Source organism: Mobula hypostoma, chromosome 30, assembly GCF_963921235.1.
Source record: "Mobula hypostoma chromosome 30, sMobHyp1.1, whole genome shotgun sequence".
Classification (NCBI taxonomy): Eukaryota; Metazoa; Chordata; class Chondrichthyes; order Myliobatiformes; family Myliobatidae; genus Mobula; species Mobula hypostoma.
In genome coordinates, this window is record NC_086126.1 from 13,365,407 (window position 1) to 13,379,632 (window position 14,226).

The 14,226-nt window shown below is 48.9% G+C and overlaps 1 protein-coding gene across 3 annotated transcripts in view; it reads left to right on the forward strand.

Moving 5' to 3' along the window:
- Window positions 1-3,566: 3,566 nt before the first annotated feature.
- The window catches only part of mus81 (MUS81 structure-specific endonuclease subunit), a 64,002-nt gene continuing 53,342 nt past the window's right edge, over window positions 3,567-14,226 (forward strand). For 2 of the 3 annotated variants that reach the window (XR_010016437.1, XM_063036391.1), the window contains exons 1-3: window positions 3,567-3,832; window positions 11,246-11,456; window positions 12,957-13,086. Coding sequence is in view for 2 of the 3 variants with exons in the window: in XM_063036391.1 (XP_062892461.1) it covers window positions 11,334-11,456; window positions 12,957-13,086 (253 nt within the window). In the remaining variant the exon portion in view is untranslated. The remainder of the gene's footprint in view (window positions 3,833-11,245; window positions 11,457-12,956; window positions 13,087-14,226) is intronic. The other variant, XM_063036389.1, reaches the window with a different exon arrangement.

The window sequence follows — 14,226 nt, forward strand, 5'->3', positions numbered from 1 at the left end:
GGTACGATATTTTGCAAGACAATCTCTTGCCGTTATCGCACTTGATGCGTGGGCAGCGGGTCAGTGCCACCCACCCCTGGACTGCAGTTGGTACACGAGCAGGCGCAGATTGGAATCAGCTTCCGGGCATTTGGGTTACTGTAATCATAATCTGGACTGCGGAATGTGACAACCAACCAACGTGGGTGGGTCATGGCGATTGTAAGGGCTGTTGTCGCGTAGCCGGTGGATACAAAGCAGTCTCGTTATTCAACAAAATGAGACACCATATGGAGACCCTTTCGGAGGAGGAGGCCGGCTCGACCCAATACTACACGACATTTTATGTGCGAAAGATCAAAGGACAGTTCCACAATTACAATGCTTCCTTTACACCACACGCAAACTTCACAGCTTCACGCACCTCGGCCCTCCTTCATGGCTCCCGCTTCGCACCCACACCCCAGGCACCGATGTGCACTTTAATCAGCATTGTCGGGTCTTCCAATGAACTGTGGTTCACGGCTCTTAGGGGCCCATTGTTCAGAGCTGCACTTTAAATTTACTCTACAGTCCATATTCAGATCTGAAGACTGATGACTGAAGTTATTCACCATTCTTCCAAATACCCAAAAACCCCACGTATCTATTTTCCGTCTGTCTGTACTTTGTGCACGTTTATTTTGGGTAATCTTTCACTGAAGAGACAAGTATAGTTATGGATTCAAACCTTATCTTTAGTTCAATTTTAGTCAGGTTCAAGGATGGAGTAAGTTGCGGGGGGAATTTTTTTTGTTGTTGAATGTTTCTCTTACCGCTTAAATATGTTCAAAAACACATTGCACAAGGGGGTATACAGTGTCAACACCCGCTCCCTCCTTGCTTAATCTCTGAACAGGATCGGTTTGTTTTTAGGTAATTGCAATGGTAGTCAGTATTGAAGCACCTTCAATAACTCCAAACGACTGAAGTAGGGTAAATACTGAAAGGCTTTTATGTGCAGTACAATACGACCTCCATGGTGAGTGTCTGCCCCTGGACTGAGGGGGAGGGCGAGGCGAAACACCTTTATTCAGGGGTCTGTGAGAGGAGCCACAGGGGCAGTCAGCAGAGGGCCGTGTCCAGACAGGTAACCGAGTTACAACATACATATGGTTTACCACAACTATACAGGCTGTGGCTTGATTGCAATGAATGTGGAGATAGTGGACTATTGCAATTTATAATTGGATTATGAGTTATTGTAAATCGTTGGTGTGGTTGCAGTCAGTTCCCAAGTGTTGGGTTATTGAAATATATTTAAGGGTGACTTCAAAAGGGCGACAATTCTACCAGTGCCCTCGAAGAGCAGGGGGAACGGCCGCAATGACTGTCACTCAGCTGTACTCCTACGGTGATGAAGTGCTTTGAGAGGCTGGTCGTAACTGGAATCAACTCGTGCCTGGGTAGGGACCGGGAGCCACTGCAGTTTGCCCATCGCCACATTAGGCCCACAGCGGACGCGATCTCACTGACTCTCCGCCCGGCCCTGGGTCATCGGACAACTGTAATCCTCACGTTTATTGACTACAGCGCCATCATGCCCTCGGTTCTAGTCAACAGGCTCCAAAACCTGGGCCTCTGTCCCTCCCTCTGCGACTGGATCCTTGACTTCCTCAGTGGGAGACCGCACAGTCCGTGACAATCGAGAATAACATCTCCTCCCCGCTGACAATCAACACTGGGGTGTGTTCTTGGCCCACTGATATACTCTCCCCACACCCACGACTGTGCGGCTAGGCACAGCTCAATCGCCATCTATAGATTTGCCGATGATACAACTGTCGTTGGCAGAATCTCAGACGGTGACGAGGAGACGTACGGGGTGAAGCAGATCAGCTGGTTGAGGGGTATCGCAACAACAACCTTGCGCTCAACGTCGGCAAGACCAGGGAACTGATTGTGGAGTTCGGAAAGGGGAAGTTGAGGGAGCACACGCTAGTCCTCGTGGAGGGATCGGAAGTGGAGAGAGTGAGCAACTTCAACTTCCTGGGTGTCAACATCTCTGAGGATCTGACCTGGTCCCAACATATCGATGCAGTTACAAAGAAGGCACGACAGCAGATATATTTCATTGGGAGTTTGAGGAGATTTGGTTTGTCAACTAAAACAGTCGAAAATTTCTACAGATGTACCGTGGAGAGCATTCTGACTGGCTGCACGACCGTCTGGTATGGGGGGGAGGGAGGCCACTGCATGGGATCGGAAAAAAACTGCAGAGAGTTGTAAACTCAGTCAGCTCCATCATGGGCCGAGTCTCCCCAGCTTCCAGGACACCTTCAAAAGCCAAGTCCTCAAAAAGTTGGCATCCATTATTGTCCAGGTCATGCCCTCTTCTCATTGCTACCATCAGGGAGGAGGTACAGGAGCCTGAAGGCACACACTCAACGACTCAGGAACAGCTTCTTCCCCTCTGCCATCTGATTCCTGAATGAACATTGAACCCATGGACACTACCTCACTACTTTTTCCCTCTCTTTTTGCACTAATTATTTAATTTATTTTCGTTTTTTATGTGTAATTGTAATTCACAGTTTTTAATATTATGCATTGCAATGTTACTGCTGCGGCAAAACCACAGATTCACAAAATCAGATATTAAACCTGATTCTGATTTATTGTACTCAACCAGCGGACAGGATGTAATTGTAATTAACGTAGTGATTGGGTTCTGTAATCAATAGCCAGAGAGTGGATTATTGTAGATGTTGCTCACCAGAGATTTTTGCAGGCGCTGGAACACAAGAGCAATGCAAGATGCTGGGGGGATCGCCTTTGTTCCACCTGCCACAACAGACGGGTTTTCCCAGTGGCCACCCGTTTTAATTCTGCTTCCCGTTCCCATCCCGACATGTCACTCTGTGGTCTCCTCCACTGAGGCCACCCTCAGGGTGGAGGAGCAACACCTTATATTCTGTCTGGGTAGCCTCCCATTTCCTTTCTCCCATGGTCCACGCTCCTTTACTATCAGATTCCTTCCTCTTCAGCCCATTGCCTCGACCACCTATCACCGCCCCAGTTTCTCACCTCCAGACATCCCACCTCTCCCGGAAGTTCCGGGAGTCTCCCGCAAATTGATGGTGCTACCTCCCCGAAATGAGTTTTTGCAGGGTGACATATCTGCACCTCATCTAGTCTCCTCCACCCTCCCACCTCCCCCTCACCTGGTTTCACCAGCTTTTACTCCTTCCCCTTCCTGCCCATATTCTGGCTCCTGCCCCCTTCCTCCTCAGTCCTGATGAAGGGTCTCGGTCCGAAACATCGACTGTTCTTTCCCCTCCGTAGATGCTGCCTGACATGCTGAGCTCCTCCGGCATTTTTGTGTGAGTCGTGGATTATTGAAATATATGGACGGCGTTTTATTGGAATGAACGAACGGACAGTGATTAGTTTCTTATGATTAGTTTGCAGATAAATGTTCTGAATAGGGGTGACTACCACCAAATGTACAGTGCAATAGGCAGACGGTCAGTGTGTTTATTGATCTAATAATCATTTATTTTCCAATCTGTCAACAACCTTTGAACATATATTTTCTTGCAATAGTAATTTATTGCGACACTTCGTGCAGGTAATGGACAGAGAGTTCGGTCCCCTCTTGTGCACCTGACGCGGCGGAACTAAAAGAAGGTGTCCTGAGAATAAACATTCCGGCCGGCCGGGGGACTGTTATTAGGGTAGCACTCGCTCCGGCTGGTTTCCGGAAACGGGCGGACAGACGGCGGTTACCGTGACAACGCGACGGGGGCCGGTGGATTGAGGGAGCGCCGCAGTGCGGGAGCGGAGGCAGGAACGCCGCGCCACGGGAGGGGCGGTGAGGAGGGCGCGCGACCAGAGGGGGCGGCGGGGAGGCGATGAGGGATCTCCGCACGGTGGGGGAGGGGCGGCGAGGAGGGAGCGCAGCGTTACGGGAGAGGCGGAGTGGGAGGGGAGGGAGCACTGGACTTTGCGAGGAGGGATCTCCGCACCGTGGGAGGGGCAGCGAGGGAGAGCTACACCGGAGGAGGAGCGGCGAGGAAGCGCCTCGTCATATGAGTTGCGCTCCATTCTTCCCTTGACCGGTGTCACTGGGACAAGATGTGTCTGTCCTGGTCACGGTTCAGCTTGTCACAAACACGAGAAAGCCTGCAGACGCTGGAAATCTGACACAGCACGCCGGAGGTGCTCAGCAGGCCGGGCAGCATCTGTGGGGAAGAGTTTCGGACCGAGACCCTTCGGCAGGAGCTGCTGACCTCCTCCAACATTTTGCGAGTGTGGCTTGTGGCAAATTACCGTGCACCTATTGACTGCCAAGGTTTGCTACGGTGACAACAATTCCAAAGATGCCCAATTAGTCCTGAAGCTCTTCAGGACATCCGGAGTAGGACTGGATGTTGTCAAGAGTTATTTACCTTCTGGATAGAGCTGACACAGAACAGCTTGGTGGAAGTACAATCTTCAGCTTGCACTGGGGCTGGGAATTCAAAAGGGAGTATCGTTAGGATGATACAGCAAGGAAGCAAACCCTTTGGCCCATCGAGTCCGTGCTACCACTGATCCAAAACGTTCTCCCCACCCATCATCATGTGACACACATCAAAGTTGCTGGTGAACGCAGCAGGCCAGGCAGCATCTATAGGAAGAGGCGCAGTCGACGTTTCAGGCCGAGACCCTTCGTCAAAGGGTCTCGGCCTGAAACGTCGACTGCGCCTCTTCCTATAGATGCTGCCCGGCCTGCTGCGTTCACCAGCAACTTTGATGTGTGTTGCTTGAATTTCCAGCATCTGCAGAATTCCTGTTGTTTGCATCATCATGTGACCTCGCCACGCAGGCCATGATCTCTCCTCACTTCTGCCATCAGGTAGAAGGTACAAGAGCCTCAGGACTCGCACCACCAGGTTCAGGAACAGTTACTACCCCTCGACCATCAGGCTCTTGAACAAAAGGGGATAACTACATCACTCGCCCATCCATTGAGATGTTCCCACAACCATTGATCTCACTTTAAGGACTCTTTATCTCAGGTTCTCATTATTTATTGCTATTTCTTTATATTTGCAAATGCACAGCTTGTTGTCTTCTGCAGTCTAACTGACCTTTCGCCAATCCTGTTGCAGTCACTATCCTGTAGATTGGTTGAATATGCCCGCAGGAAAATGAATCTCAGGATTCTATGTGGTGACATAAGTGTACTTTGATAATAAAAATTTATCTTGAACTTTGAGGGAATCTATCTATCTATTTATTGAGATACAGTCCGGAATCGGCCCTTCTAGCAATGCTGCCCAGCCATCCCCGATTTAACTGAGGTCTATACTTTATACTTTATTGTCACCAAACAATTGATACTAGAACGTACAATCATCACAGCGATATTTGATTCTGCGCTTCCCGCTCCCTGGATTACAAATATTAAATATTAAAAATAGTAAAAATTTGTAAATATTAAATATTTAAATTATAAATCATAAATAGAAAATTGAAAAATGGAAAGTAAGGTAGTGCAAAAAAACCGAGAGGCGGGTCCGGATATTTGGAGGGTACGGCCCAGATCCGGGTCAGGATCCGTTCAGCAGTCTTATCACAGTTGGAAAGAAGCTGTTCCCAAATCTGGCCGTACGAGTCTTCAAGCTCCTGAGCCTTCTCCCGGAGGGAAGAGGGACGAAAAGTGTGTTGGCTGGGTGGGTCGTGTCCTTGATTATCCTGGCAGCACTGCTCTGACAGCGTGCGGTGTAAAGTGAGTCCGAGGACGGAAGATTGGTTTGTGTGTTGTGCTGCGCCGTGTTCACGATCTTCTGCAGCTTCTTTCGGTCTTGGACAGGACAACTTCCATACCAGGTTGTGATGCACCCTAGAAGAATGCTTTCTACAGTGTATCTATAAAAATTAGTGAGGGTTTTAGGGGACAGGCCAAATTTCTTTTGTTTTCTCAGGAAGTAAAGGCTCTGGTGGGCCTTGTTGGCAGTGAACTCTGCTTGGTTGGACCAAGTCAGGTCATTTGTGATATTTACCCCAAGGAACTTAAAGCTTTTGACCTGTTCCACTTGCGCACCACCGATGTAAATGGGGTCGTGCGGTCCGCTACTCCTTCTGAAGTCAACAACCAATTCCTTGGTCTTGCTGACGTTGAGGGATAGGTTATTGTCTTCGCACCATGCCACCAGGTTCCTAATTTCCTCTCTGTACTCAAACTCATCATTACCTGAGATATGACCTGCAATTGTTGTGTCATCAGCAAACATATATTGAGTTTGATGGAAACTTGGCTCCACAATCATGGGTGTACAGTGAGTACAGCAGGGGGGCTGAGTACACAGCCTTGTGGGGCACCGGTGCTCAGAGTGATTGTAGAGGAGAGCTTGTCCCCTATTTTTACAGCCTGGGTCCTGTCTGTGAGGAAGTTGAAGATCCAGCTGCAGATCTGAGTGCTAAGGCCCAGGTTCTGGAGCTTAGGAATCGGTTTATCAGTTAATCACGGGACAATTTACAATGACCAATTAACCAATAAACTGGCAGGTCTTTGAAATTTGGGAAGAAACCCTCGCGGCAGTCTAAGGGGGAACAAACAAACCCATTACAGGCGGTGGCAGGAATAGAATTAACAGTGGCCTTTTGTGGGCGGAAATCCATAATGCAAATTTCTCCTAATTGCTGAAATTGAACCTACGAGCTTTCATTTGCTAAGGAGGTCTTGGCTGTGCAGAGGAACTCATGCGCTCACAGGTGGAACGTGTAACCTACACACGCTCGCACAGAAACTGGAGATCAGAATCGGTTTTATTTTCCCTGACAGATGCTGTGAAATTTGCTCTTTTGCGGCAGCAGTGCAGTGCAATTCATAATTTTAAAAATTACTATAAGATACAATAAGAAACAAATGATTCGGCCTGCCGAAGGGTCTCGGCCCAAAACGCCGACTGTACTTTTTTTCCATAGATGCTGCCTGGCCTGCCGAGTTTCCCCAGCGTTTTGTGTGTGTTGATAAGAAACATAAAAATTAAGTAAGTAGCTCAAAACAAAAGAACGAAATATTGAGGTAGTGTTCATGGGTTCATGGACCGTTCAGAAATCTGACGGCAGAGGGGAAGAAGCTGTTCCTAAAATATTGAGCGGATGTCTTCGGGCTCCTGTACCTCCTTCCTGATCAGAATGAGGTTTAATAACACCGGTATATGTCGTGAAATTTGTTGCCTTTGCATCAGTAGTACAATGAAATACATAATAAAATCTGTGAATAACAGTAAGTATGTATATATTGATTAGTTAAATTAAATAAATGAGGCAAAAAGAGAAATAAAAAAGTATTGAGGTAGTGTTCATGGGTTCAATGTCCATTCAGGAATGGGATGGCAGAGGGGAAGAAGCTGTTCCTGAATCGTTGAGTGTGTGCCTTCAGGCTCCTGTACCTCCTTCCTGATGGTAGCAGTGAGAAGAGGGCGTGTCCTGGGTGATGGGGGTCCTTAATGACGGATGCTGCCTTTCTGAGGCATCGCTCCTTGAAGATGTCCCGGATACTACGGAGGCTGGTGCCCATGATGGAGCTGACTGAGTTGACAACTCTCTGCAGCTTGCTTTGATCCTGTGCGGTAGTCCCCCACCCCCTCCATACCAGACAGTGAGGTAGGCAGTATGACCCTCGCCACAGTACATCTGTAGAAGTTTGCAAGTGTTTCAGGTGACAAACCAAATCTCTTCGAACTCCTAATGAAATATAATCGCTGCCGTGCCTCCTTCGTAATTGGTTAGTGATGAAGGTGGGGAGGGTCCGTAAGAATGGGTGCCACCTCCCCAGGATTCGCTGAGTCCGTGAGGAAATGAATCGACCTGCTGATCTACTCCGCCCCCCCCCCTTAATATCTCATCGCAAGACGCAAGATGACAAAACCATAGAGGGGTACCGAAATGTCTGTAAGGCCAGTCTGGCATCCCTCCCTGTGACTGTGTGGGTTTTCTCCAGGTGCACTAGTTTCCGTTGTAGTTACTGTCTGGGGAAGACCACGTACCAGCTAGGGGAATGAGCTGTAACCCAGTCATAGAGTCGTCAGAGAAACAGGCCCTTCAGTCCATCTAGTCCATGCCGAACTTATTCTGCCGAGTTCCGTTGACCCACCCCTGGACCATAGCCCACCCATTCATGTACTTACCCGAACTTCTCTTCCGCTCGCCCCATCACTGAACTGTTCCCACGACCTATCGACTCTCTTTCAAGGACTCTTCATCTCAAGTTCTCGATATTTATTGTTTTTTCTCTTTTGCTTTGTAATTGCACGGTCTGCTGTTCTTTGCACGTCGGTGGTTTCTCCGTCGCGCTGCGTGCGGTCTGTCATTGTGTTTCTTGCATTGACTGTGATTGCCCGCAAAAAACAGCCGAGTGGTTGGCAGACTGCTTTACAGTACGGTCGACCTGGGTTCATCTCCCGCCTCTGCCTGTCAGGAGTTTGTATGTTCTCCCCATGAGCGCTTCCAAAGAGAAGGTGGTAGGTTAATTGGTCACTGTGAATTGTCCCGCGACCAGGCTGGGATTGAATGGGGGGATTGCCGGGCAGTGTGGCTCGAAGGGTTGAAAGGGCCTATTGTGTGCTGTATCTCAAAAAATGAGTGAGCGAATCAATAAATAAATATCAAACAATCAGTCTCAGGGTTGTATACGGTGACATTTACGTACTTTGATAATAAATTTACTTTGAACTTTTAAATGTTGAAATTGAACCCGCATCCAGACATGAGTTTGCATTTGCTAAACTGACCTTGGCTTTGTGGTAAGTCTGGACTAACTTCTGTTTGTGTACAGAACGAGGGCATGTGGCCTCCCTACCCTATTTCGCCCATACCTACTCTCTGTCACGTACAGCTCAAGTTTATTGTCCGCTGAGGTACAGAGGAAAATTTGGATCAGGCAACACACAGAATCCGTTAAACATAAACTATGCGTACTTTATATCAACATCATCACCGTTATGTGTCGTATGACGTAGGCGATCTTGGTCTTCCGTGGTTGACCTTGGAAGATATTTCTACACGAGTGGTTTGCCACTGCCTCTCCTGGGTGGTGTCTTTACAAGGCGGGTGACCCCAGCCATCATCAACACTCCTCAGAGATTCTCAAACATAATAAAGTGTGCAGGGGTGGAAATCCAGAGCAACACACACGGGACACTGCGGGAGCTCAGCAGGTCGGGCAGCATCCATGGAAAAGAGTGATCAGTTGACATTTCGGGCCGAGACTCAGCAGGACTTCTTCCTGAAGAAAGGCCTTGGCCCGAAGCTCTTTTCCGTGGGCGCTGCCTGACCTGCTGAGTTCCCTTAGCGCCCTCTGTGTGTTGCTGTTTGGAGATTTTCTGCCTGGCGTCAGTGGTCGCATAACCAAATTGAATTGCGTTGCTATAAGTTGCACATTTAGACGGAGTCGCAACGTAAAGATTTTTACTGCTCATGTCTGTGAAGGATTTAAGTAATAAAGTCAATTCAATGCAAACCAGGTCTTGTGATGTGCACCAGCGGCTCTTTACGGCCAGCGTGGCTTCATGTGACCTGGATCGGGGGGGTGGGGGCGGGGAGGGTTGTTAAGCAGGTGCTTCACCTCGCCCAAGGGTGACCTGCAGGCTAGAGGAGGGAAGGAGTGCCCCACACCTCCCCTGGTAGAGTGGTATCTCTACCCTGCCACAAAGACACAATCTGAGTCTAATCGATGGGAGGGCATGAGATGGTCCACAGTGTTCTGTAGCTGAGGTAGGGTTAAGGTCCCGATAGAAACATAGAAAATAGGTGCAGGAGTAGGCCATTTGGCCCTTCAAGCCTGCACCGCCATTCAGTACGATCATGGCTGATCATCCAACTCAGAACCCTGTACCTGCTTTCTCCCCATACCCCCGATCCCTTTAGCCACAAGGGCCACATCTAACTCCCTCTTAAATATAGCCAATGAACTGGCCTCAACTGTTTCCTGTGGCAGAGAATTCCACAGATTCACCACTCAATGTGTGAAGAAGTTCTTCCTCATCTCGGTCCTAAAAGGCTTCCCCTCTATCCTCAAACTGTGACCCCTTGTTCTGGACTTCCCCAACATCGGGAACAATCTTCCTGCATCTAGCCTGTCCAATCCCTTTAGAATTTTATACGTTTCAATAAGATCCCCCCTCAATCTTCTAAATTCCAGCGAGTATAAGCCTAGTTGAAAGGATGAAGGGACTCAGCCCGAAACGTCAGCTGTTTATTCCCCTCGGTAGATGCTGCCTGACTTACTGAGCTCCTGCAGCGTTCAGTGAGTGTGTCTGTGTGTGTGTCTCTCGCTCTGGATCTCCAGCATCTGCAGAACCTCTTATGTTTCGGGTTAGGATTGCGCAGGTCATTTCGAGAGCTTGACGGCTGTGGGGAAGTACCTGTCCCTGAAGCTGGTGGTGCAGGCTGATGTGCGGTAGCAGTCAGAAGAGGGGCCTGGCCAAGATGGCGGGGGTCGTTGATGATAGACGAGGCCCTCTCAAGACTGGCGCCCGTGGAGCAGCGGGCTGTGCCCGCCGCTCTCCGCGGCTTCTTGCCCTTCCGTTGCACGTCACATTCCAAAACTCCTCCCAACTCTCAAACCTGCTAGGGGTGAGTTACAGGAGTCAATTAACCTGACATGCACATGGGGCGGTTTACAGTGGCCAGTTAATCCCCACACCGGCGCATCATCGGGCCGTGGCAGGGAAGAAAAATGGCGGTGCAGCAGATGAATGAAAAGCAAGGGCCAAATCAGAGTGCCACTGAACCTCCAGCCCGCCGGCTGAGGGAAGATCATCCCTCTCGTGCTCCTTGATCCCGTCACTTGAGATTCGGTGTCACACAACCCTGCCACTTTGATCTGGCCCACGCCTTCATTAAGCTTCATTCACTTGCCTTTATTGGGATCTTCCTCCACTTCCTTGCGCAAGTTTTAAGGTTTGTGGTTGTGAATATATTTAGGGGATGGGGTTGTTACTAATGTTTCATAAGTAGGGAGGGGGATGTTGGATTGAAGGGAATGAGGTCTGGGAGTGTCTAGGCAAGGGTTTGTGGGGGTGTGTAGCTACAGGTTTGTTGGGGGGGCGGTTAGTGTGTAATTATGCAGGCAGTGGGAAAATGACCCCTCGTGCTTGATCTCATTACTGGAGAACCCAGGGGAAATCCACGTGTTCACAGGGAGGACGTGTAGTTGGGGTCGGAATCAGAGTCACTGCAGTTGCACTGATTCACCCTGATAACCTCAGTCTCTTTCTTCCCCTCTGCCCAGCTCTGGCTCTGAGGTCCGCTCTCCTCCCCCGATGGTCTGAGCTGCTCGGTGTGTTGTCGGTGCACTGGCGGCCAGGTCTGTGTCAGACATGGAGTACGGGACGGAGGAGATGGTTCCGGTCTGCCCTAACCCCCTCTTCTTGCAGTGGCTGGTGGAGTGGCGAGACATGGCAGCGGAAAGGCAGCACAAGTCGCAAATCGTTTATGAGAAGGTTTGCTGAGTCCCATCACTAATACCCACGTCGTACCCTATTCTGTCCACCTCCTGTACTCAAAGGAAGAGCGAGGTTAGACAGGAGGAGACAGAGAGTGTGGGTTAGACTGGGTGGGGCATTAATGACACGAGGTGGTTAGACTGGGTAGGACACTGGGGGTGTTTGGTTAGACTGGGTTGGGTATTTAAGGGTGTGGGAGGTGTTTGGCTAGATCGGATGGTGTAGTTAAGGGTGCGTGGTTTGGTTAGATTGGGTGGGCTATGGAAGGGCATTGAAGGTGTTTGGTTCAGACTGGGTAGGGTATTTACAGTTGTGGGTGTGTTTGGTTTAGACTGGGTGGAGTATTTAAAGGTGTTGGGGAGATTTGGTTTAGACTGGGTGAGGTGTTCAAGGGTTCTGGTGTTTGGTTTAGACTTATGGTCGTAGAGGAGTTTTGTTGAGACTGGTGTGGGGATATTTGATTTCACCTGGGGGTATTTACAGATGTGGGGGGTTTTGTTTCGATTGGTGCAGTATTTACGGGTGCAGAAGTTTGGTTTGGGGAATAGTGAATATTGTTTAAGGGTGTGGGGTTTGGTTTGGGGGATATTGAATATTGTTTAAGGGTGTGGGGTTTGGTTTGGGGAATAGTGAATATTGTTTAAGGGTGTGGGGTTTGGTTTGGGGGATATTGAATATTGTTTAAGGGTGTGGGGTTTGGTTTGGGGGAATAGTGAATATTGTTTAAGGGTGTGGGGGTTTGGTTTGGGGAACAGGGAATATTGTTGAAGGGTGTGGGGTTTGGTTTGGGGAATAGTGAATATTGTTTAAGGGTGTGGGGGTTTGGTTTGGGGAATAGTGAATATTGTTTAAGGGTGTGGGGTTTGGTTTGGGGAACAGGAAATATTGTTGAAGGGTGTGGGGTTTGGTTTGGGGAATAGTGAATGTTGTTTAAGGGTGTGGGGGTTTGGTTTGGGGAATAGTGAATATTGTTTAAGGGTGTGGGGTTTGGTTTGGGGAATAGTGAATATTGTTTAAGGGTGTGGGGGTTTGGTTTGGGGAATAGTGAATATTGTTTAAGGGTGTGGGGTTTGGTTTGGGGAATAGTGAATATTGTTTAAGGGTGTGGGGGTTTGGTTTGGGGAATACTGAATGGTGTTTAAGGGCATATGTTATTTGAGCGTGTGGGGGGTACATTTGGAATTGGTGTGTTTGAGAGAATGTGCGGGGGATGTGCACTGGGTGGGCTTTTAGACAATGTAGAGAGTTGCATGTGCCATTGTGTGCAGCGAGCTCTCTCTGTGCTGGGACAGTGCAAGCTGAGAGTGTGTGGTGTCTGTGACTGGCTGCTCCACTTGGTGTGACTGGGGAAGAGCTCGGCAGCAGCCGCACCATTTGGAGCGCGTACAAATGAAGATCCCAGGTGCACTCTCCCACTTTGTGCTCTCGGTCAGCTGTAGGCACGGACCATCTGTCTGCTTCATGCTGATCGGTTGTTTGTGCTTGTCCGCAATTCAGGCCATTCGCTCCCTGACCATGTATCCATTGCCGCTGCGGAACGGGAGGGAGGCGAGAATTCTCTACGGCTTTGGCGACGGGATTTGTAATCGCCTGGATGAGAAACTGGCCGAATACTACGCTGAGCATGGTAGGGTACACCGAAACCATCGTCACCTCCTCAAATATTCTCGGCCCGTAAGACATGACCTACCACGCGCATTTGTACAGATGCACCATAGAAAGCACGCTGTCCGGATGCGATCACGACTTGGTACATCTAGTCCACCCAATTTTATTTCGAAGGTTCATTTTATTATCAAGGTGTGTCTGCAGAATACAACTCTGAGAACTGCCTTCTCCAGATAGTCATGGAAAAACCATGGAAATTATTGAGGCCCCCCTCCAGCACAAAAAAGAAAAAGAAAGAGAACTCGCAAACCCCAAACCCCCCGACCCCTCCCTCGCAATAAAACTAACAGATTGCCCACCCAGCCACGGCAGCTAAAACATCAAACCTCTAACCCCCAGGCTCCTCCCTTTTACTTGTATTTGGAATTTGCTGTGGTGTGTTGGCACGACAGGCAACGAAAACCTAAAGCAGTAAAATTCCAAGAGCTATGTTTTTATGCTTTGACTCATGATAGGGTCATCCATGCCAAACAGGTCAAAGGGTAGAGGCCAGACTAAGAGTGGTCCACTGGTCCTCCAGGTTCGGGGGTTCAGCTCAGGGCTAACAACCCAGACTGGTCTAAAAACATTTTTGCTACGGACACAGCAGAAAAATACCCTAAACACCAGTGGTGCAACAGCTATTTAATGATGATTAAAGTTGTAAAGAATTATGTAGAAATAATTTATAGTTTAAAGTACAGATATGGAATAAACTGTGCATAGAAATATAAATATTAGTATTTTACAGTGTTAGCAGTATTATAAAAAGTGGTTTAAAATGTTTACTGAGGTAATACATAGAGGGGGTGGTGAGGGGTGCTAACTAGAATGGTTGATCAGATTATCTGCCTGGGAGGAAGAAGCTTTTAAGGTAAACTTCAGAGAGTTGTGGACGCAGCTTGGCACATCCTAAAACCCAGACCCCCTTCCATGGACTCTGTCTACACTTCTCGCTGACTGGGTAAAGCACCCTTCATAGGCATCCGTTAGTCTTGTGAGACCATGGATTTGCGCCTTGGAAGGTTTCCAGGGCGCAGGCCTGGGCAAGGTTGTATGGAAGACCAGCAGTTGCCCATGCTGCAAGTCTCTCCTCTCCACGCCACTGATGTTGTCCAAG